General features: G+C 40.0%; 1 protein-coding gene across 8 annotated transcripts in view; it reads right to left on the bottom strand.

Moving 5' to 3' along the window:
* CA10 (carbonic anhydrase 10) overlaps positions 1 to 19,985 on the bottom strand; it is a 543,877-nt gene extending 523,892 nt beyond the window's left edge. For 2 of the 8 annotated variants that reach the window (XM_078374145.1, XM_078374141.1), the window contains exons 1-2: positions 19,260 to 19,985; positions 17,712 to 18,336 (exon numbers count right to left, since the gene is read on the bottom strand). Coding sequence is in view for 4 of the 8 variants with exons in the window: in XM_078374141.1 (XP_078230267.1) it covers positions 17,712 to 17,772 (61 nt within the window). In the remaining 4 variants the exon portion in view is untranslated. Of the gene's footprint in view, positions 1 to 17,711; positions 18,733 to 19,259 lie in introns of those variants that run through there. The other 6 variants (XM_078374144.1, XM_078374140.1, XM_078374146.1 and 3 more) reach the window with 4 other exon arrangements.
* Positions 19,986 to 24,953: the final 4,968 nt, after the last annotated feature.

Below are 24,953 nucleotides of genomic sequence, written 5' to 3'. Positions count from 1 at the left end.
AGGTTTCTGAGCTTCTCGTACCATATCCCCTACAAAGCAGCTAACTCAAAAAGTCCTCCTCCTTTACAGAGACACTGTGGTTGGCTGCATCCCACGTGTTATGAACGTGATGCTACTACCAGATCACTTTTATTAAGCGATTATTATCCACCTGATAATACTGTACTAAATGCTTTACTTTCACATGTCATTTAATAATGCTTATAAAAAAAATCACTGATGGGATTATTTTTATCTCCATTTTACAGATTAGAAAACTGAGTTACATAAGAAATTAACTTACCCAAAGCCAACCAGCCTGTAAGAGGCAGAGTATGGGTTTAAATGCAGCTCTTAACCATTCTCAACTCAAACTATATGGCTTCTCAGTGCATTTAAACATATTTCTGCATTTTAATAGTTAAATAAAACACTTTTGACATCATTTCTAAATTGTTTTTCCAGTGCTTCCTCTCTTCAAAAATCCCCAATACTATAATTATGTTTGTCATCCTTTTGTCTTCCTATGAATCATTTTCTAAGATCACTAGATTAATAATAAAATATTTGTAAATTTAAACTTTGTTCTAATTTCATACAATCCCAGTGCACTGATTTAGTATGAAATCTTGATTTTCATTAATGGCATATCCATCCATCTATGTATATATTAGTTTCACATTATTTGGTCTACATTTTACGAGGATGTTACTTTAATGAACACAAGCCATATAGTTATCTCACATGAATTTTTGGCCAAACACAATAATGTGATATAATTTTAAATAAGTAAAAAATGCTTATGTAAGTAAAAGCTTAAAAAGATACAAACCAGAATACTAATAATAGTTGTATTAAAGTTATATGTGATTATAAGTGATCTGTTTTTTCTTTTTTATAAATTATTTTATATTAGTGTTAAAATTTCAAAATATAATCATGTGAAAAATGTTTTTTAAAAAAGAAAGGTTATAAAATAATACATTGGGAACTAATCAGCAACGAATGAAATAATCCCCAAATGCAAAAGTGATGATGTTCCATTACTTAAAGCTATTGGATCTCACTAAATCACTGGGACCCAAAATCAGGCTAGCTGGGGTGGGTCTATACTCAGCTTCTCTAAGTACAATCAATTTAAGAGAAACAGGAGTAGGGGTTTAGTGGATTAGTCACAGCAGGCCATTAATCTCTGCATTCTCAGTTGTAATCCAGCCTCTACCAATGAGATTGGAGGAAAAAAATCCTCCCCCCCGCCCCACACACACACAGAACAAACGTTGGGAAAAGCTCTAAAGCAGGCTCCTTAGAGACAAACATACTCAGGTCACAGTTTGCTTGTCTTTACTTAACATCAATACAGTATTTATCATCTGTCCTATTTCTTGTTGGTTTTCCTTTTATGCCTTTTGCTGAAATTCTTAGATCAGATATATTTGAAAAGGAACCATGCCGCAATCCCAGGAATAGCTCAGCATTTAATTATCATTTAAAAAAATCCTTCTTTCAAGTGAATATGAAACATAAATCAAAGCCATGTTTTCACGTTGTGAATAGGTTGAAAAAACATGGTTAAGGTTACCATAGCACAAATTAGTGCTTGGGGAAGCAGGTAAGACTGAACAATGAAAAGGAAATAGAGTAGCCAAATTCCAGTAAAAATGAGTGATAGTTTCAAAAATTGCAGGGTAAATAGTACAGCTTTTATCATAAATGGATTAGATCATAACAATGCCTCACTTCTTTATCGCTCTGGCAAATGACCTAGAATATACCAATGTATTAAGTAGGAAAAATAATAAGCAAATTCCTGAGCTAGGGTTCTGTTTATGCCACTACTGTCAAAGCCGAATATTTACTGGATTATATGAGACCATATGCCTACATTAGAGATTTTGATAAATTTAAAGTGCAGTTGTAAAATAAAAATATGTGGCATCAATTTCTTAATTTTAAGAAAATTATTAAAGAAACATATGGGTTAGACCAAGTAAACTGTCTCTGAAGATGAGTCTATGGAAAGACATGATTGTCTTCCTTATTACCTTTAAAATATTCCCCAAACATCCTAGTTTCCCCTAGTGAGTCAGATTCAACCAACCTTAACTGATTATGTGCTCTGTGCAGACATTGTGCTGAACACTTTCACATGCATTGGCTCATTTAACCCCCATGTTTTACATGATATTGCCAAATTCCTTCCTAATTTTACTCAACGTGTCTTTTATTCTTTTAGCTTCAGCCATAACGAAAGCAAAAGCCACCATTTATCAAGTGCCTTGTATGTACCAAGCACCAGGCTCCATTTTTATTTCAAGCCCCCTTAACTCCAAAGATAGGTGTTATTGCCTCCAATTTACAAATAAGAATACTGACACTTAGAGATGTTAAATAACTTCCTAAAGTCACACAGTAAGAAACAGCTGAGGTTAAATAGTAAGACAATGTATAATGTTTTTGATGAATGCTCTTCAATAAATCTGTAGCAGTCAATGACAACCCCTAGACTCTTCCCCAGCGTTGCACTAGATGGTTACAAGGCAATCGTTCTATTAGGCAATCTAATATTATTTAGGTTATTTTTCTCATAATGCCTTATCTTATGATTGCCCATCTAAACAGTCATTTTGCCACTTTTCTGTTCATTCACAGTAGTGAAAGATCTTCCTATATTTTTATCTCGCTGCCTCAACATTTCAAAAACTGGGGAGGTTTAGCATCAACAGCAAATTTGGACAATTTGCTGTAAAAGTCTCTTCATAGACTAAAATTCCCAAGTTGGAAAAGGACCTAGAAACTACTTAGTCAAATATGCCTGTTTTAACTGTTTAAAGGGAGAAAACTGGCCCCAGAATATTAAAATTAATTTCTCCATGGCACAGAGCTAGTAATGGCAAAAATTAACACTAAACACAACATGTCCTAATTTCCATCCTAATAAATCTCTTTAGCTAATCACCGAATTCTGTCCTCCCTATAATGTAGAAAAACGTGTTCCAGGAACAACAATGCTTCTTAAGGCTGAGGTTAAAAACTCTAGATCTAGAAAAGGTATTTATTTATTCTTAACCACAGTTTCCTCTCTCTAATCTAACTTGTTATGTTATGCAAAATAACATCTTGAATTCCATGGCTATTTAGGTTTGTTTAATAGATTTTGAGGTAAACCATAGCTGAAAGGATTTTGGAAAGGCTAGTCACTATTCCACATACTTGCTTACTCTGTCAAGGAATTCAAGCATATCACTAGCAGCTCATAAACAGGTTATATATTACTTTCGGATATAATGTGGTAAAACGATAAGGAACTTCAGACTGTTTGACCCAATCATCACAATACTGAGATTATTTTAAAAAAAATAATTTAATAGGGCTGGGCACAGTGGCTCACACCTGTAATCCCAGCACTTTGGGAGGCTGAGGCAGGCAGATCACAAGGTTAAGAGATTGAGACCATCCTGACCAACTTGGTGAAACCCTGCCTCTACTAACAATACAAAAATTAGCTGGGTATGGTGGCAGGCACCTGTAGTCCCAGCTAATTGGGAGGCTGAGGCAGGCAGATCACAAGGTTAAGAGACTGAGACCATCCTGACCAACTTGGTGAAACCCTGCCTCTACTAAAAATACAAAAATTAGCTGGGTATGGTGGCAGGCACCTGTAGTCCCAGCTAATTGGGAAGCTGAGGCAGGAGAATCACTTGAACCTAGGAGGTGGAGATTGCAGTAAGCCGAGATCTCGCCACTGCAGTCTGGTGACAGAGTGAGACTATGTCCCCCCCTGCCAAAAACAATTTAATAAATATCTACTTGCATAATGCCAAAAAATTTCATGAACTAGAAACAACATAGATGCTTAAAAACAAGGGAAAAGTTAAATATAAGTAATGCTATTTAAGATGAATAAACTACTATGGGGCTATAAGAAAAAAATAATGCATATTAAAGTGGTAGATACTAGCTAATTGTTCACAAATCATTTTCCCTTTGCTCCTGGCTATAAGGCTAGTTGACAACTCTCCCACTACTTTAAAATAAGATGTGACTGGCCGGGCACTTTGGCTCACACCTGAAATCCCAGCACTTTGGGAGGCTGAGACAGGAGGATCACTTGAGGTTGAGAGTCTGAGACCAGCCTGACCAACATGGTGAAAGCCCATGGTAAAAAAAATAAATAAAAATAGGCTGTGTCCATGTCACTGAGCAGAAAGGATGCACACAGCTTTCCTTCTTGGCCCACAACAACCCCTCCCATGGTCTTCTTCTACACGTTTTTCCCCATCTGGTGATGTTGATGTCTAGGAAAACTTTGGAAACCACAGGAGGTAGCAGAGCCCCCATTAGCCTGAGACTCCCAAGTCACTATTAAATATAGAATTTTTTTACCTTTTTCTTCCCTTCACCAAGCACCTACACACCCACACACATTCATTGACATCTATTGGACAGTTAATGCAAATAAGAAATAAGCCTCCATTGCGTTATGCCGCTGAGATTGTGGGGTGTATGTGTCAGAGTCCAGAATATCCTGAACTGACACAACTAGGAAGCAACATGGGGAAATACTTAAGATATAAAGTGTCTTTTTAAAGTACAAATTGGAAAAGTTATTTCAAAATTTAGTAAACAAAAATTTGGTCTATGGGGAATAATATTTTTTCTAAATTTTCTTTCATAATATTGTATCATATTTGGCATTAAAATACACTCAGCGATTCTCTGCTACACTCATGTTTGTGACACTAAAACATTTTGCATATAATATCCCTGTCTTGCAAGGACCACTGATCAAGGAAGAACATCTCACTTGACTACATGATGGCCTAAACAACCAATGCATAAACACAACTCTCATTTATTAAGTTGTTCAACTTGTCTTACTTTGGATGTGGCACATTATCTACTTTTACCTTGCTTAGTCAAGCTCTAATTTCAGCAGTTCCAAAAGCAGATAAAAAAAAAAAAAAGCCTGCACTAACTTACATACTTAAAATTGCTTGTGGCTCTCATTTAGCCAATAAAACTCAGTGCTAAAACAAACTAAAAGGCCACAAAGAACTTCACCACAGTGGAAAAACAGGAATAAAACTTGTTACAGAAATAAAACATAGTAACTTCACTACTTTATATTCCACTCTACAGGGGTTCGAGTCACTGTCATTTAGAGCCAGTATCATTACAGTACATTACAAGACTTAGACATCAAGTGACATATTTCTATTCACACCAGGTCATATAACAGAAACTTGATACCCACAAGTGTCTCACTCTAAAATCCCCAAACAGCCACTGAGAAATTAACAAAGGGCCCTTTTTTTCCTGTAACTCCCTTTCATTTTTTTCTATAATTAAAATAATAAGCAAACAACAACAAATTGTCCAATCGACCATTTCCTCACAGTTGTAAAGATTAACCAGGTGATTACAGCTGAATTCACTGCCAAGGACAGCAAATCCACTCTGTTTTTTCAATTTCTAGCTCTTCTCTTGTAAGAACCAGTCAGCTACACCACAATTCTGTTAAAAAAGGCCAGAGGGGAAGTAATGTTTTCTGACACAAGACTTAAAACACCATAGAGACCATAGTAATTTCCTGTATTGCTCTGCATCAAGACTAAAAAGACTAAAACGTGGGGTAGGCTATTCTCCCTAAAGCACTCTAGTTCAACACTAACTAGGGACCAGTGAGTGTTTTAAAGTGTTGTTTTCTCCCAAGCTGGAACTTGGTAAGAAATATCATACACGTCCTAAGCAATCTTCTCAAGTGGGAACAGAGAGGACATGCAGGAAAGAACGACAATGTCTCCACCCATCTTTCAACATCCTAGTTCAAGCCTTTGGCGTGGTGTCATGAACACAAAAGAGCCAAAATACATTGTAAACAACTATAAGTCACCCAAATAGGGATGGTTTAGTCAAATGGAAATGTAAGTCAGAGCAGGGACTAGAAAACTATCAAACATATTGCTCATTGGGAAGGTTCCCATTCTCTGTGACTCTGCACATTCAAATACCACTCAGAAACCTACATGCAGTAGAGAGAACACAGCAGCAGACAGAGGTGTCTTCTTCATCACCTCTCCCCCATGGCCTCAGCTCTTGTCCCCCAGTCTCCCCTGGATGCAGAAAAGCCATTCTCAATCACTCCTTGTTATTCATTTATGTGTTAATTCAGTCATTAATTATTAAGCATTTTCTAAATGCCAGCTACTTGGTCCGGTAATGGGAAAACAACACACACACACACACAATTGTGTGCACTACATACACATTCTATAGGTCAAAGACCATTGCTGTTTTGTTTGCTACATTTTATCTTATGCCTGGCCCAGTGCCCAACTTATAGGAGGCATTTGTTAGCATTTGTGAAATAAATTAACAAATACATTAAACCCTGGGAAGAAATATCTTCCATATATATATATATATATATTACTTTATTGTTCATTTCAAGAATCCTCTAAGGTATTTATTATTCTAACCTTGTGGTGGAGGACGGGTCTATGCTCCCTCAGTAAGTGCAGCAGCTATCAGAATTGTTTTCCTTGAGGGTAAAAAGGTAGCTGTGTGTGTAGTGAGAGAGAGGGGAGCGGAAAGAGAATATGTTGACTCATATCCTTCAGTAAATGTGTTTATTCCAACTCTGGCATTGCTGCCAAATGTGTTGCAAAGCCAGCAAGACTTGGCTCTGGAAAACTCACCTGAAAGTCACAGGCCTCATTTCCTGCTGCCAGCCCCTTCAGCCACCAGGCATGAAGTATTGGACAAAGTCAAAGATTAATTCTTCATTTACTACGCCAAAGGTACCACCTCTCCCAGCTCAGGAGGCAATGGCATTTGTATGCCGTCTCCTTCATAACCATTGATAATCTCTCCACTGCCATCCTGATGGCCCCCTCATGCAAATGTAATCAAACCCCACACTGGCTAACCCATTACCAGCCCAATCTTGCTAATAAACAACAATTGTGGCTTTGTTGTAAAAGTGATCCTAGACCATTCATCACCACCCACATCTTCCCACCCCAACCCCTGATTTCTGGAAATCCTTTAAAGTTCTGTTTAAAGTTACATGAAATAAACACTGCAAAACAGTTACAGAAAACCTTCACTAATCAATGAGTAAGATGATAATAGACATACTGTAAAATCCATGATCAGTCAATAGGGTCCTGGATTTTTTTTCCAAGGGTGTAAACATATGGCAATAAACTAAGTAAAGAGATGATATAAACTCTGTAATCTAAATCTGGGTTACTTCAAAAGCTTTTGGGGAGCCATCTGGAACCAGGGACAACACTGGAAAAAGACCAGTGGTCTGGGCTAAGTGGAGCATAGCTGGACAAGAGCCAACGCTTTAATACTGACTGGTGTCTTCTTAATGAAGGTTGCAAACTGCATACTCCCTTGGGCCTTTGAAAGATGGCTTTCATGCGCAGGGAGGCACAGGGTGATTTTTACTGAAGTTATTACATGCAAGGCATTACTGTTACTGAAATTATATACCCTAAATATCCTTCCATCTCAACCTCATCCATCACACTACACTCTTTAGTTGTGGCCATGTTGACTTCTTGGCCATCTCCTGAATTAATCATGTCCTATGTCCTATCTAATCTCCCTTCCTCTACAAATGTTGTTTCATAAGATCATCCATCTCTCATCACATCCCTCTTGGTTAATTAGCCAAAATTTTCCAGGACAACTCTTTAACATCCTTTGAGACTCACCCTAAGCATCCTCGACTAACATTACTTACTCTCCTTCTCCACCCCTTCTACCTTCAGGAGGAGTCAGATGTCCCTTCTCTCTTCTCCCCAAACATTTGCTATACTTCTTTTTATTACAATGCTTAGCACATTCTGTTGCGACTGCCAATATTTTAAAAATTAGTCTTTTACTAGATGAAGAATTTTTGGAGGAAAAGATCACTGTCTTAACTTATTCTGTTTGGATTCTGAGTACCTGATGTCTGGTGTACCCTCAATAAATGTTGAATGATTAATTGGATGAAGGAAACCATTTCAGTTTAGGCCTCTGCACTCATTCTATAGTAATGGACCATGGAATGGGTAAAATGGATATATCATTTAGTTAACCATGGGTATGTTCTGTTAAGTGAATGTGTACTCTATTGGAAGTAAGGGATGAACAGAATGTACTAAGATAAAACTGCTACACAATGCTTTGTAGTGCTTTGAGCATCTGTTTTTTGTCAAATAGTGTATCTACTGCTTAGCCCACAATTAATCTTCATGACACCAATACATGTACAGATGATTCATTTCTCTTAGCCTTCATCTAAAGCTGAAGACATTGTTATTATTATTAAAGTACAGAATTGAAGACATTTCTATTTGCTTTACCTGAAAATACCAAATCTCAAAGATCAGTGTAAATGAGGACCACAAGAGATTTTTTAATATGGAATTATTTTAATGTCTATCACTTAGAATGTCCCATAATGGCCTAATCAATCTATTAGGCCAGAATTATTTTTAAATGAGTTTTGTGATCAAGAGTAAATGTTGACAGAAAAAGAAGAGAAGGAGTTGGTTTTCTCGGTAATTTCTCATTACAATCAAAGTAAAGAAATATTTTATTAAGTTGCATATAAACTGATGTCATTTTTCTTAGCTCCCATTAGCTAGCTCCTCATAAGTAAAAGGTTAAGGGCTAAGCTTCTTATCATGTCTTACAATCCCTTTCACATTGACCTCAGGTTATTTTTGTAACCCCCATATCCAGTCATTTATTCCAATCCATCCCCTCCACATGCCCAGTCCACCATACATTGATATTTTGTCTTTTAAATGCCATATTGCCTATGAACATACTATTCTTGCCACATGATATGTCTTCCTTCTCCCTGTTTTTCCAAATCTCATGTATTCTTCTAGTTCTAGTTCAAAAATTTTCTGTAAATCTTTTCCCTTCCCCACTTGTTCCTACCAACAGAATTAATTGCTCTTTCTTTATACTCCAATTGTACTTTATACATACACTTCCATTATACAACCTGTACTCTATTGTTAAATACTAAGGACCAAGCATTGTTCATTTTTCTGATTCCAGTGCCTGGCATACAGTTTGCTGTCAATAATTTTTTGTTGAATATAGCATAAATGATTAAATAATTGATTGACATTTATAAAAACAGGTTGAGGCCGGGTGCGGTGGCTCACGCCTATAATCCCAGCACTTTGGGAGGCTGAGGCAGGTGGATCACAAGGTCAAGAGATCGAGACCATACTGGTCAACAAGGTGAAACCCCGTCTCTACTAAAAATACAAAAATTAGCTGGGCATGGTGGTGCATGCCTGTAGTCCCAGCTACTCGGGTGGCTGAAGCAGGAGAATTGCTTGAACCCAGAAGGCGGAGGTTGCAGTGAGCTGAGATCATGCCATTGCACTCCAGTCTGGGTAACAACAGTGAAACTTCGTCTCAAAAAAAAAAAAAAAAAAAACAGGTTGAAAGCGTCAACAAGTATTATTATTAATATCAATGATGATTATAATAATTTTATGGCAGCAACTTCAATTTACTGAATTATTAATATATTCAGGTAGTATGGCAGATTCTTATATACATTTTCTATATCTTTCCTTTTACAGCTGAGGAGTTAAGGTGCAAAGAACTTAAATGACTTATTCAAGACACACAAGAGTGACTCTCAAAGTTAGAATTCACACATCTGCCTATCTGGGCTCCAAAGCCCATGCTTACTCTCATATGATATGTATGAATTGGCCAGTGGTTACTGTATTCCAGATGCCACAATAGCCATTTTCCAAATGGTATTTTGTTGTCCTTATAATTACCCTGTAGAAACAACAACTTTGAGGGGTAAATATTATCCCTGTTTTACAGATAAGAAAATTGAGACTTACCTCCAGTCCCCTCCAGTAGACTCCTCCACAAGAAAAAATTTCAACTCAACTGTCTATGATCTCAAACAGGGTATAAACTATGTAAAGCACAGCAGTGGTTGTAGACATGCAACAGAAATTTAAAATCCAAAGAAATGTTAGAATTTCAAACAAAGTCTAACCAAGAATCCATTGAATCGATGCAAAGATCCGTAATAAAAAAGCAAGTCACAAAGCAAATGACTATATTAGGATACTTCATATTCTCTCAATTCAACTGCTCCCTAAGTGGGCTCATCCCAACTTTCCAGCATCTCTCAAAGTGAATCTTTTGTTTCATTTGGAACATTCTTTAGTGTACATCTTCTTTCTCTATTCCTCCTTTTTTATGATGAAATCCCCTCTCTCTTTCATCCAAACCTCCAAAAGCAATTTAATATACATCTTTTCTTTCATGTCTAGACTTCTACCTTCTATACAATTTAGACCAATTATCAAACAATTAGACATTATTCTTATTCCTTTATATCACAATGCATTTTAGCATTATAACTCTGCATTTATAATAATATCTGAACAAACATTAGTCATATTGCTTTATGTCATTCTAAACTATGTATCTCAACTTTGCTTCTATAACTATATCTAAAGTATGAATCATTCCATAATACAGTAATGACACAGATACTTTACACTTGCATAGTGCAAAACATGTTTCGAATCACTCTCTGATGTTTCCCTCAGCAATGCTTTGAAATAGGCAAAGGAAATATAATTTTTATTTTACTGATGAGGACTGAGATTCCAAGAGGTCAAGAAAACTGGCCAAAGTTATAAAGGTAACAGAGGTAGAGTCATATTGAAAGACATACATGAGGCCAAAAACATATGAAAAAATGCTCATCATCACTGGTCATTAGAGAAATGCAAATCAAAACTACATTGAGATGCCATCTCATGCCAGTTAGAATAGCGATCATTAAAAAATCTGGAGATGACAGATGCTGGAGAGGATGTGGAGAAATAGGAACACTTTTACACTGCTGGTGGGAGTGTAAATTAGTTCGACCATTGTGGAATACAGTGTGGTGATTCCTCAAGGACCTAGCAATAGAAATTCTATTTAACCCAGCAATCCCATTACTGTGTATATATCCAAAGGATTATAAATCATTCTACTATAAGTCCACATGCACACGAATGTTCATTGTAGCACTGTTTACAATAGCAAAGACCTGGAACCAACCCAAATGCCCATCGATGACAGACTGGACAGGGAAAATGTGGCACATATACACCATGGAATACTATGCAGCCATAAAAAACGATGAGCTCATGTCCTTTGTAGGGACATGGATGAACCTAGAAACTATCATTCTCAGCAAACTGACACAAGAACAGAAAATCAAACACTGCATGTTCTCACTCATAGGTGGGTGTCAAACAATGAGAACACATGGACACAGGGAGGGGAGCATCACACACTGGGGTCTGTCAGGGGGAAATAGGGGAGGGACAGTGGGGGGTGGGGAGTTGGGGAGAGATAGCATGGGGAGAAATGACAGATATAGGTGATAAGGAGGAAGGTAGCAAATCACACTGTCATGCTGTCATGTGTGTACCTGTGTAACAATCTTACATGTTCTTCCTATGTACCCTAAAACCTAAAATGCAATTAAAAAAATAATTATATAAAAAAAGGAAAAGGCAGAGCCGGCACTTCTCCAGCACTGAGAATTAGCTCTTTCTCAGCCACATATGAGATAAATTCAAATCTCCTTAGAAGTTGGCCAAACACAGTTGAAGTGAACAGGAAGACTGAACTATGAGTTACATCTGTTATTGTTAACAAAAAATCAAGCTGGCAGGGAATATCATGTCTTCAGATATTAGTCCATTATAATATGAGGCCATCATGATTAAGCATTTAGAACATTATTAATAATAGTATAATTATAATGAGGACAAAGGGGGTGGATATTAACAAAATAAAATTTGAGATCATTTCATGAGTATTATATATTTCATCTTGATCTTATCATTTAAATTCTGGGTTTTGTTGTTGTTGTTGTTTTGAGACAGGGTCTCACTCTGTCGCCCAGGCTGGAGTGTAGTGGTACGATCTTGGCTCACTACAGCCTCCGCCTCCTGGGTTTAGGCAATTCTCCCACCTCAGCCTCCTGAGTAGTTGGGATGACAGGCACACACCACCATGCCTGGCTAATTTTTGTATTGTTTTGGTCGAGGCAGGGTTTGGCCATGATGGCCAGGCTGAAATTCTGTTTTTGTAAATGTTTTGAAACTACTTATATAGAACTCTAGACATATAGAGAGGAAGTATTCCTGCATATTAGCATGTAATAGATTACTGACAGGTGTGCCCAGTGGAGCATAGGAAAGGACAGTGGATTGCCTCAATGATTAGACGTGGGATCTCACTTGCATGAATTGATAGGAGAGAAACAGCTAAGAAGCAGGAGGCTTGGAGATAATGAGTTCTGTCATGGAAGCTATTCAGACATAAGCTGTGATATGTGGTCATTTGATGGCATGGTAGAGGGGATTGTGGGAACGTTTGGAGATTTGGACGGAAGACTTTTGAAGACTTTCCACCTTGAATTCTTTGTTTGTTTTTGTTTTTGTTTTTAAGACTGAGTCTTACTCTGTCACCAGGGCTGCAGTGCAGTGGTGCGATCTTGGCTCACTGCAACCTCTGCCTCCCCGGTTCAAGAGATTCTCCTGCCTCAGATTCCTGAGTAGCTGGGATTACAGGTGTCCGCCACTATGCCCAGCTAAGTTTTTGTATTTTTAGTAGAGACAGGGTTTCACCATGTTAGCCAGGCTGGTCTCGAACTCCTGACCTCAGGTGATCTGCCTGTCTCAGCCTCGCAAAGTGCTGGGATTACAGGTGTGAGCCACCACGTCCGGCTCCACCCTGAATTCTATATTTCTATGTTTCTTCTGTGTTTCCAATGTACTTTGGCCAACTTATTTCATGGAATTTATCTCATTCTACCTGTCATTCTGTTGATTTATGTATTTGTCTCTTCTGAAAGATTAAATTTTTTGAGAGAGAAAAAAAAAGATAAGTTTCCATACTCTTTCTATAATGGCTTGCAACCATACACATTTATGATTCCTGGATCTCTTTTTGACCTAACCCCTAGGCCCAAGTGTGTAATGTTTAATTAAGGTGATAAATTGAGATGTTAGTTACTGACTTAGGCTGGTAATCAAACTCCTCTCCCCAGCCAAGGGACTGCCTGTCCACACTGACATTTACTTTTCCCTTGGGATTTTATAAAACTCCAAAAGACTTTCTTGACTTACTATCTGGAGAGTTTCATTTATGATGGTGGTTATCCGTCTGGGATATATGACATCACATGGGAAACTGGATTTAAAGAAACCATATTGCAAATGAGATAATCAGATAAGTAGTCTTTGTAAAAGTGGGGCTTTTTATTTGATGAGACATTCTATTTCAAGCCATATTAAAAGCATATGTAGTTTGCCATTTTGAAGCACTTTAAAGTTGGGTCTATACTGCATTAAAATATACAATAGAAAGAAAAGTTCTATTGATTCCCCTGAGTAATATGTATTATATGATTTCCAGGTAGTTTATTAAACTTTCTAAGCCTCAACTCCATATTGGGCTCACAAGAATAAAGTGGGTTATGCTCATGACTGTGCACCAAAGCTTAATGGTACCAGTCTCATTCATATGAGGAGGAAAATGAAGAGACCTTTCAAAATTGTTTAGTCAAGGCTTCCTGGAAAATAGGATTTGTGCTCAGTGTTATAGATGTGCTTGCTGATCATGGTTTTCTTTTTGCTTTTAAACAAGTTGACATGGAAAAAGGCAAAAGCTTACTCCACCATGAACCAAACCTATACAATGTCAGATTTGTAGGAAATAATGATACTATTGCATGCTTACTATGATATGGCAGAAACTGTGCTATGTGAAAATCACTAGACACAATATCTCATTTAGCTGATATAACAAACATGTGGGATGTGGATTATTATAGCTTTTCTACATGTAAGGAAACTGAAGTTAAGCCATTTTAATGTTACAATTAGGATAATAATGTAGTAAATGTTTCTTGTTTGTAGAGATTGCTGATACTAAGATGCTAGAGGCATTTGGGTAATAGTCTCATCTATTTGACTGACAGAGTAATGTACAACTCAAATGCTACCTTAATTCTGAACTGTAATCATCTTAAATTTAACTTCCAAATTTTTTAAAACTTATATTCATTTAACCCAATTTGTGCTTTCAGAGACATCAAAATAAAAAATATTAAATAAAAATATTTGAAAAGAATCTTGTACCAAAACATAAATGATATACTGAATTTTGATTCAGCTAGACATGGATGTAAAACCTCTAGGCTGAAGCTCTGTGGGCTTTGATTGCTATATCTATAAAATTGTCCCACAAATTCTAAGAGTAGATGAGTTAAATATGTGCAATATATGTAAAATGTATGAAAATGGCACTTAATTCAAACAATTCTTGATGTTATTATTTTGAATAAATGGGCAAAGAAGTAAAGTTACATAAGGAGGAAGTAGGATCCATTGTATAAATTAAATCAGGGAGCTCTGGTTTGACCAGGAAATTCTCTCCTCATACTGCTAAGCATGCATTCTTGCTGATCTGAGCTGCTTTGGTAGGAAGGGAATGGTGCTCTTGCAGTACACAGAAAAATCATTCTGGTTCTCTCTCCCTCTCTCTCTTTCTTTCTCTGGTCTCTTCACAGATCCTGGATGCCTTACATTTTCAGCAAAGTAAGATCTGAATTTAACGGAAAGCCAGAAGAACTCCCAAATCATATAATTCTCCCTTTAGTCTAGCTGTGTTGCATTAAGTAACCAAAACTGATGTGATTTCTCAAATAAAAGACATATATGCTACTGACCCAGCATCCAGCTAAGCCTGGCCAAACAGTCCCATTTTCCAACAGTTTCATTACAACCAAATTATTAGTGCAGAACCATCAAATATGCCAAGCCCAGGTGTCTGTACTTTAAGCAATATACCCAAACAGGCCCAAGGAGAAATTTGGGTTAGAGGAAGTGTTGGAACCTTTTGTTAACAAAACATTAAGCTAAAAAGCACCAGTGTGTTTCTGAAAGCAAATGCCACCAAAAGAAATTCAGTCAATATATCTTCTATACGACAAAGCTACTACCAACATTTTCCTTCTGCAAAGTGTTTAGACTGTAGACTTTTACTAGTCTTTTCCAGCCTGGTATTTCTCAGTAATGAAGCCAACTCTATCAATGTTTTAAGTATCAATGTCTGGTAAAGCTGTAAGGATTAGCACCCATTTACTGGTCAGGAAAATTCATTCCAAGATGGTAAAGAGGTGCTTTGCTTTTATTTATTTATTTTTGTAATTTAAGATTTAGTAGAGTCTATGATCACAGGATTATGTTCCTTTCACTAGAGCTCAGTCATAACTAAATTAAAACTGCAAATCATGGGAACAGAAATGAAAGACCCACTAAACTCTCCCAAAGCCACAATTATTCAACCTTAGTGTATTGCATTTCCTATACATCCTAAGGCTGTCAGATGGAAAAAGAATGGAGTCTGAGTCTCTCAAACTGTAACAATTGTGAGCCATAATCATATTACTAATCATAATTCTCACATACATGAGTATTATTGAGTGAGTGGCTCTGCTTACAGGAGGAGGAGGCCACCCTGGCCAGGAAGAAGGAATGGCCTTTTAAATTTGTTTATGGATTTGTAAAATAAAGAGTATATAATGTTGCATCTCTGCCTAAATGTCTTCATAAAGTACAAATTAGTGCAGATTCTAACTAGGCATTTGGAATGCTAACCTAGTTTTCTGTGTTTAGCTAATAGCTAGCAATTTTGTTTACACTTTCATCCTCTCATTACATAGCAATAATGATTATTTAGTAAATAAATGTGAAAGGCCATGTACTCCATAGCACTCCACCTGGGTTGGAAACAACCCCCCTCCTAATGCTTCCATTTGAATAATTTAGTTGCTGATACACCAAATAAAATATAGCTGTGACAGGTATCCCACTAATGCCTCTTTTGGAGGTCAAGATTAGACCCTTTCTCAGCCTGTTCCCTTCAGTGATTGCCTGGCCAAATTCAGAGTAAGGGCTGGGGACAAAGAGGATGCTGGAGGCAATCCAGAGCCTTAATCAATGTTAACCCTCTATAAATCTTAAAGGTACTCAGATGGCTTGTGTGATTTGAAAATTATTCGTGATACTGGGGAGAAGTAAGGAAAGGCTATTTTATAACTAGTCAAATACTCTGGAATAAGAGGGAGAGTTTGAAGTAGACATGTAGAAGAGAAAGATGTAAAATATGGCCTTGTGAGATGCCACCCAGTTCATTCTGGACATATGACTGATATAAACCTTTACAAATCACTTGAGAATTTTTACTTCTAGATACAGAATGAAATAATGGAAGTCCCAGTAGAGGAGTTGGGGTGACCCCAGGACACATTTTCTTGTCTCTCAGGTTCACAACACATTTCACTGATGTACCACAGAGACAAATTTCTTAATATGGTAGCCAAGCCCCACACAGAATGATTTTGGTTAACAGATTCCCACTCCTTCTCTATGAGGAGAAAATTGGAAATGTAGCGTGGAATTTGGAACAGGGTCCAGGGTGAAGGCAGATCTAGGGTTTTTTTCTCCTGTCCAGAATCAGGTCTGGCTTGAGGGGAGGGGACTGACAGGGCTGAAGAGGCAGGAAACATGTCTCTCCACCCCAACGCTGCTTAAATGTGGCTGCTCAAAGGGGCAATATCCTGCTCTCCTCTTCTGATGACTTCATGGGAAGTTGGCCAAGTCCCCAGTTCTGCAGAAGGAATGCAGGCAGAAGGGAGCACTACAAATGGGCTTTTCCTTGGGTGTTTAAGCAGCAGGTGTGAAGGGAAATGGGGTGGGTGCCTTCAATGGGAGGAGCCACTGAACTGGGCAATACTGATGGTCCAGGGGCTTTCCCCTTTCCCTCCCAGCTTCCTCCCATCCCCAATTCCCTGCACCGACAAAGACACTGCTCAAAAACCCGAACCTGTCCTATCACACTCAGGCACAGGTGTGCACAAGCCCTACCTCTTCACCTCAACACCCTGAATTCCCATTTGCTTTTAAAAGCACAGACAGGCACAAGTAAACTGAGAGGTCTGAGCCAGCATCCTTGCTACTGGGAATTAAGAAACACCATGATGCAAAGTGGTATTTGTGACACTGTGGTGCTTTAAAAAGAAAATTGGGGAGTACAGGGGGGTGTACCAGCAGGTTTCAAAGCATCGCAATCAGTCCCTATGTGTTTGAGGAAGGCATGGAGGACATCTCTCTGATTCCTGCTGAATACTCTCCAGTCCCGCATCCCCCCCCCCCCCACCCCGCAGTCTCTTGAAAGTGTTTTTATACCGGGGCAGGGCCCTGCGTTCATTTAGCCAGCCAGGAACCACCAAGTTTGGGAACTTTGAAAGCCAGGGGATGGGGGTGGTGGTTGCCAAGGCTCAGATTTCGGCGCCAGAGTTCTCAGCCAGGAAAACAGTTGAAAATCAACACCCATCTGCCTCTTCTTTCCAATCCCCCACCACTTTTTCTTTCACCCTTCCAGGACTGCACACAGATCCTAACCGCCCCCCCCCCCCCCCCCCCCACACACACACCCTTGGGCTGAGAAGGTTTTTGATTATGAAGGCGGCAAACCCGCAGAACTGAAAGGGTCTCACCACCCGCTTCTCCCGCGGCTACATACAATAAAACCCCATACACCCCAAACATCACAACAGAACCCCAATCCGCCAGTGCGTTCCGCGCGTCCCATACCTGATATGCAGACGATGAAATTGGCTTGAAGAAGAAAAAGCACCTCCCAGACTATTTCCATTCTCTGATTCTCATTCCAAGTGCATCACTCGACGGGAAAACAGGGGGGCCAGGGGGGAGCCCGACACGGCACACACACATACACACGCGCACACACTTCCGAGCGAGTGCACACTCCCACCCGACAGCCGGCCAGGGACAGTCACCCCCAAGATCAATATCGCAGTTTAAATTGTTCCGGCAAATCTCCCCTCGGGCTGGACGGATGTGCGCCCCAGATGTGCTGACACATGTCCGATGTCTCGCCGCCTCGGAGGTCTCCCCGCTCGCGTGTCTCTTCTCTTCGCACCAGCGGCAACCGAACTAGCAGCGGCGGCGGCAGCCACCTGAAGGCACCAGCACTGGGCTCTTCTAGCAAAAGCGAGACCCCGATTCGCCTGGCGCCCCAAGAAGACATAGACGATAGCCCCCCGCCGGGCAGCGCCGTGCAATTCCGGGCTCCCGGGAGCGCGTAGCTGGCTGGCTAAGCCCCGGCACTCCGCGGCAAGTTGCACTCGAAGTCCGCCCCCCTCACCGGGGCATGGTCGGAGGGTGGCTGCTGCTCTCCGGGGCCGTTCTTCTCCTGCTGCCGGCGGGCGGGGAAGGAGCAGACACAGCAGACACACAGAGAAAGAGAGGCAGGAATTATTGCCCAAAACCGCCAGCCGCCGGCTGCCTCCGCCTACCCTCCCTGCTCCCCAAGTCCGCGCGTAGCCGGCCGCCTCTCAGCCGGGTTCCGGCCGTGCGTCCAGGGCGCCGAGTGGAAGGGCTGGGCCCCGGGGACGGGGGCGCGGTGGGGGCCCACGGACTCTCCAGGTCGCGCGCGCCCTGCCCGCTCCTCTGCTATTTTCCTGGACTCCCCCGAACCCCCAGTTGCCTGGCTTCCATCGCCCGCAACGAGCGCCGCTGCCGAGATTTTCCGCAATGCAACTGCAGGGGTCGTTATTTCCTCGCCTACGGATCCCGACGCTTCCCGACTACCAGAGAAGGAGGGCAGGTGGGGGCGGGAGGAGGAGGAGGAGGAGAAGGGGGCTCGGCCAGGTGAGCGTCCTCGCCGCCGCCGGGAGTCCCGGCGTCAGTCCCGCAGCCCGGCATCCGGGGGCGGAGGCAGGAGGCCCAGGCGGGGAGGTGAGGCTGTGCGCGTCGGAAAGGAGGAGGAGGAGGAGGCGGCGGCTGGGTGTCAGCTTCAGGCCACCTCGGCCGCCGCCTCGGCCCCAGTCCCTGGCAGCCGCCTCCGCACTCCGCCCCGCCCTGGCTGCCTCTGTTACCCCCCCGGATTTTCGAGTTTTTCTTCTTAAAAAGAACTTCGTGCTTGCGGGTTCGGCGCGGGAGACCCAGGCGGTACTCATCCTGCGAGTGCTGTGCTGTGCTCTCCCTCCGCTGCGAAATATTGGAGTTTTTTTTTTTTTTTTCATGATTCATTCCCTGCCCTCTCCATTTGGTCCCTTTCATGCCCCCCCCCACCCCGCCCCTTCCCCCTTCCCGCTCCAGTGCCCGAACACTACTTACCCCAGAGTTCTTTTCTCCGCAGCTTCCTAGACCAGGTGCAACTGTTGCCTGAGAGTCCCTGCCTCCCTCCTCCCGAAACGGGGGAATACCGCCTTTCCGAGTCTGGGTGCCAGCAGCGGCTGCTGCCAACTGCGTCTTTGCCCGACTCCAGGAGGATCTGGGACTATTGGAAGCCCGGGCTTTAGGGGAACGGGCTTCCCCTCTTCTCTTTCTTTTATTCTCTTTTTCTTTAGGGAAGCTCTAGTGCTTTGGAGGCCTTTGCTGGGCTTCAGGATACTTTCCGCCAAAGACACTCAGCAGCTTCCACTGAAGGAGATTTCCCCATCAAACCCGCGCGCGCGTGCACACACACACACCCAGCGCGCGGCTCTCCAGGGCCCCAGGGGAAGGTAGGGGCGGCGCGAGCACCACCCGCGCACCCTGGCCGAGGCCAGAGGCAGCCGGTCCACGGAAGGTCTTGTGGGGAGGCGGGCTGTCTACAGCCGGGGAAAGACTTGCACCCAGTTGCAGTGCGGATGCGGGAGAATTGGAAGAAAACCCTGTGCTGTTCGCCTAAGAGGGCTGGGAACGAAAGGGGAAAGATAAAATCTCAGATTTGTTTGCTTCCATCACTGCAGTGGTGGTTTGCGAAAGCCCAAACCTACCTCTTTGGGGTTACTGAAGAAGAGGAGGGCAGCGTAGAGGGAATCCTTGGGAAGATCCAGGATTTCTCGGCGCGCTTGTCCCGATTGGGAACTGTGACGTTAGGAGATGTTGCACAAGCGCGGATGAACACACACACAACAAACACAAACGCACACATACCCCGCGGGGATTTTTTCACTTTTAATGTTTGATGTTTAGAAGCGATTTCAGTATAAACCTCGGTCTTATAACTGCGTAAAGGTAGATAAGTGGAGAAGGAGGAGAGGGAGGTAAGGGTGCCGTTCATCCGCAGAGTCAATCTAGTGAATTCTCCCGTGTTGATCCCAGCACCCAGGCTGTGCGGCATCCAAGGGTGCGGAGTGGGAGCTAAAGGAGTTACATTACCATGCCCCCAGGATTCTCGAAGGGACTCCAACTGCTCAGGATTCTGGCGGGTCTTTTTGCTGAGTGGCGGGGGGGCAGAGGGAGGAACAAGAGAGAGCGCAGAGCTGATGAGCAGCTCTCAGCTGTCTGGGCTTGGCGGCTGCGGGAGCCAGAGCTTCGGAGTCCCACCAACTCTAGGGATTCGAAAAGGGAACCGCCTGCAGACCTGCCTACTCTTTAAGAAGGAAATGTGGCTGAGAGATCTGTTCTCTGAGACAAAGACCAAGGACTCCAGGTGGTCAACACGTTAAAAAGCTAGGCCCAGATGAAACAAATCCAGCATTCTTATTTAGAGAGCTTCCAGGCTCAGCAGGGAAAAGAATGAAATTTCAGAATATTAAACGAATCCCAGATAGTGAAAATAAGCCCGTTTTGGAAACATATGGGGGCGTTTGTCACTGTGCCTTGAAAGTAGGCTGCATGATTTGTTTGTTTTGGGGGGGGGGGAAGCAGTTTGACAAAGATAAGCAGATTCCATCCTGTTGGGAGTTCAGAACCATGGACAGCGACTCACCTACCTTCTGTACTTGGGTGGGGAGATACGCTGGCAGAAGAGCTCTCTCGTCCGGAAGCAGAAGCATGGTGCCTGAATTTTTATGCCACTACCCATTAATTTACGAATGATTTCTGCAATTATTAAGTGTCTTATATGTGTCAAACACTGTGGCAAGTTACTGGGGTTTTGTAACTGAAATGCATAATGCCTGCTTTCAAAAAGTCTACAGACCATATACCCCTCTATATTCTGCTTTAAGAACTAATGCCAGTAAAATAATACTTTATTTCCACCCTTTCAACCTGCATACTCACCTCCAGCATTCCTAAAGAATATTTAATCTGTGATCTGCCTCTGAGTGCTTTCAGGTTTTAAAAAATGTCAACTTATATGAGAGTGTTTGTTTTTTAAAAAGTTTTAATGTATTGATTGTTATGTGTGAAACATTATGTGTATTGATTGTGATGTGTGAAGATTATATGTGAAGCATTATGAATCCCTTACATAAATTATCTCATTTAATCATCATAATGTGACTGTGAGATAAATGTCATTATTACTTTCATTTTACTGACAATAAAACAATACCAGGGTAGTTATTTGTCCAAGGTTCACAGCTACTAATCAGTAGTGTAGAGACCATAGCTGGAAAGTCCAAACTCAGAAGCCATGTCACACCACTTCCTTATATGCTCTGTAAAATTAAAAATATCATCTTGGGGAGGTCACTTTGCACTTAAAGGAGCAGAAGTACACACATAACAACTTGAAGTTAATCAAAGGTAGTATAAAAAGTTAATGGTAGATAATGCAATTTAGAACACAACTTCATTAGAATTGGGAGAAGGAAAAGAAAATTGGGAATTAGAAGTAATAAAAAGCATTTCTAATGACAGAATTGGGGTGCCTGCTAGGTGTCAGTTCTGTTTTTGGCACTTAGAATATAGCAATGAACACAATAGTCCTCAGCATATTGATTCCATACTAGCAATTGCCAGAAGAAGGAGCCATACTTTCTTGAGTCATTTCCAGGCTACTCCATTTCTAGACTAGGTTGGTACATGTTTTTCTGAGAAATTCACCATCTTTATACAGAAAATAACTCAGCAAAAAAAATGTATTAAGTAGAAGCCTTTAAATTTAAGTAAATTCTGCCTCTCCTTTTTGTCATTTTTTAGCCCACAAAACAAAGAAATATGAAAAAATGTCCATGAAGCTAGAAATATGCTTTGCTCTCTTCATATTTTAATGTGCTTATATGCATATCTAAATAACTACCAAGAATCTCTTCATACCATACTTGTGTTTTTCTTGTTTCTTTCCTACTCCTCTACATTACTGCACTACAAATTCAGTGCAAGTATCTTACACATCTAACAGAGAGTCTTGACCAAGCCCACCCAAGTGTGAGAGATACCAATTGTCCTGTAGAAAGCAAGGAATTATATTTCCATTTAATTCCTTGCTTTCCAACAGATGACTTATCTGATGGTAAACTTTGTAAGAGTTTGACTTTCATTAGGGTACATTTATCAGAGGCCAGGCCTTACTGTATTAGAAGACACTCTTACCCACTTCTCTATTCTCTTGTTAAAACTGACCTCAGTCACAGTGAGCTCACAATTTTAGTGTGCATACCTATGAATATTTATTTTCTATGCCACTCTCAAAGAAGAGAGCTAGTAAGGTCTCTGTTTTCTTGTAGTTCTTAGCTTTCTGGGGCCAGTCAGAATCATGCATGTGGCTGGGAAAGCATATTTATAGCCTTCTTTGTAGACCCAATCACCCTTACACGTGATTTTCTAGTTTTGAATTTGGGGTGAATAATTGGAAAATGCCATTTTGAAACACATCAAGCTCTGTTTAAGGTCTGTTCTCTTTCCTATTTAGAGAATGTTTCTATTTTTAATTGCTTAGAGGCCAGAGGGAAAGAGAAGTTAGTGATTAAGCTACCCCTAACTTTTACCAAAAAGATAAAATTACCCAAGTAAATGGAAAGATATACCATGTTCATGAATAAGAAAGCTCAATATTGTTAAAATACCAATTTTTCCTGAGTAAATATAATCCCTATAAAAATCCCAGCAAATTTATAAATAGTAATTGATAAGCTGTTTTTAAAATCCATATAAAAATATGAAGGAACTTAAATAGCCAAAATACTTTTGAAAAAGAAAAACACATGAAGATGTAAAATTTAAATTAGCTGACTTCAAGGCCTATAAAGCTACGGTAATCAAGACAATGTAGTACTGGCATCAATATAGACAAATCAATAGAACAGAGAGAGTCTAAAAATAGACTGGCATGTATTGATTGAATTGATTTTCAACAAAGGTTCACATTCATTTCCTTAAAGGAAGAATACTCTGTTTAACAAATTGCTTTTTCAATATTTGGGTATCTATTTTTGGGAAAAAATAAAGATGAACTATAATCCATACCTTACACTACATAAAAAGAGACTAACTTGAAATGGATTGTAAACCTAAATGTAAAACCTAAGCCTTTAAAACTACTAGAAAAAAAAAAAACATAAAAGAAAATCTTTGTAAGTTTGGGTTAGACAAAGATTTCCTATATATGACACCAATATCATGATTAATTAAAAAATAATTAAACTTTGTTGGCATTAAGAACTTATGTTCTTCAAAAGACAGTTATAATTTTTTTTTTTTTTGAGACAGAGTGTCACTCTGTCACCCATGCAGGAGTGCAATGGCATGATCCCAGCTCACTGCAATCTCCACCTCCCGGATTCCAGCAATTCTCCTGTCTCAGCCTCCTGAGTAGCTGGGATTACAGGCACCCACCACTATGCTTAGCTAATTTTTGTATTTTTAGTAGAGACAGGGTTTCACCATGTTAGTCAGGTTGGTCTCAAACTCTTGACCTCAGGTGATCCGCCCACCTTGGGCTCCCAAAGTGCTGGGATTACAGGCATGAGCCACTGCATCCAGCCTGTGATAAGATAATTTTTAAAAGGCATAGTCTGAGAGAAAATGTTGGAAAATTATATATGGAACAAATGACTTGTAAATAAAACAGGTAAATAATTCTCAAAACCCAAAAAAATTTTTTAAATGGGCAAATGATTTGAGTAGACACTTTACATAATAATATATTAATGGCAATTAAGAATACAAAAAAAGCTCAACATTACTGGCAATTAGGAAAATTAAAATTAAAACTCCAATGAGTTACCAGTATACATATGTTAGTTTGGTAAAACTAAAAACAAAACAGAAAAACAAACAATACCAAGTGTTGGTGAGAATAAGCAACTGGAACTCTCATACATTGCTGGTGAAAATGTAAAATGATGCAACCACTTTAGAGAAATATTTGGCAGTTTCTTAAAAATTAAATATTAATATATATAAAGCATAAGACCTTGCCATTCTGTTCATAGATATTTATAAGCAGGAAAGAAAAGCTAATGTTTATACAAATACTTTTACTGAAATGTTGATAGTCCTTTATTTGTAATAGACATAACTAAAAGCAACCTATATGCCCGTCAACAGATAATAGATAATTGAATTATGGAATAATTATGCAGCGATACAAAAGTAATGGACTATTGCAACATGCAACAACATGGGTTAATCTCAAAATTATTACACTGAGTGAAAGAACTCCGATAAAATAGAGTACATATACTATGATTTCATTTATATGAGATTTTAGAAAACATAGGCTAATCTACACTGACAGAAATCAGAATAGTGGTTGCCTGGGGAGGCAGGAAGGAAAATGGGGAGGGACAAGAGGAAGAGACTGCAAAGGAACATAAGGAGACTTTTTGGGTTAATGGCTATGTTAATTATCTTAATTATGATGATGGTTTATGGGTGTACACATATGTCAAAAATTATCCAAGTATACACTTTAAACACATGCAGTTTGTTTTAGGTCAGTTTTACCTAATAATAATTCAGCCAAATGAATGAGTTTTTTGAGAAGATAAGGAGAAACTATAATTATAAATAGATATTTTAATAAAGTGTGGCTGGATTAGGCTTAGAGAAACTCAACATTACTGAACTGTTGTTTTTCTATGTGAAATGTTACTTACTACTAAATTACTTAAACTCTGAGAAATATTAAAAGGAATTATTTTTCTCTGC

This window comes from Callithrix jacchus, chromosome 5 (genome assembly GCF_049354715.1).
Source record: "Callithrix jacchus isolate 240 chromosome 5, calJac240_pri, whole genome shotgun sequence".
NCBI lineage: Eukaryota > Metazoa > Chordata > Mammalia > Primates > Cebidae > Callithrix > Callithrix jacchus.
This window is presented reverse-complemented; position numbering and strand designations above follow the sequence as displayed.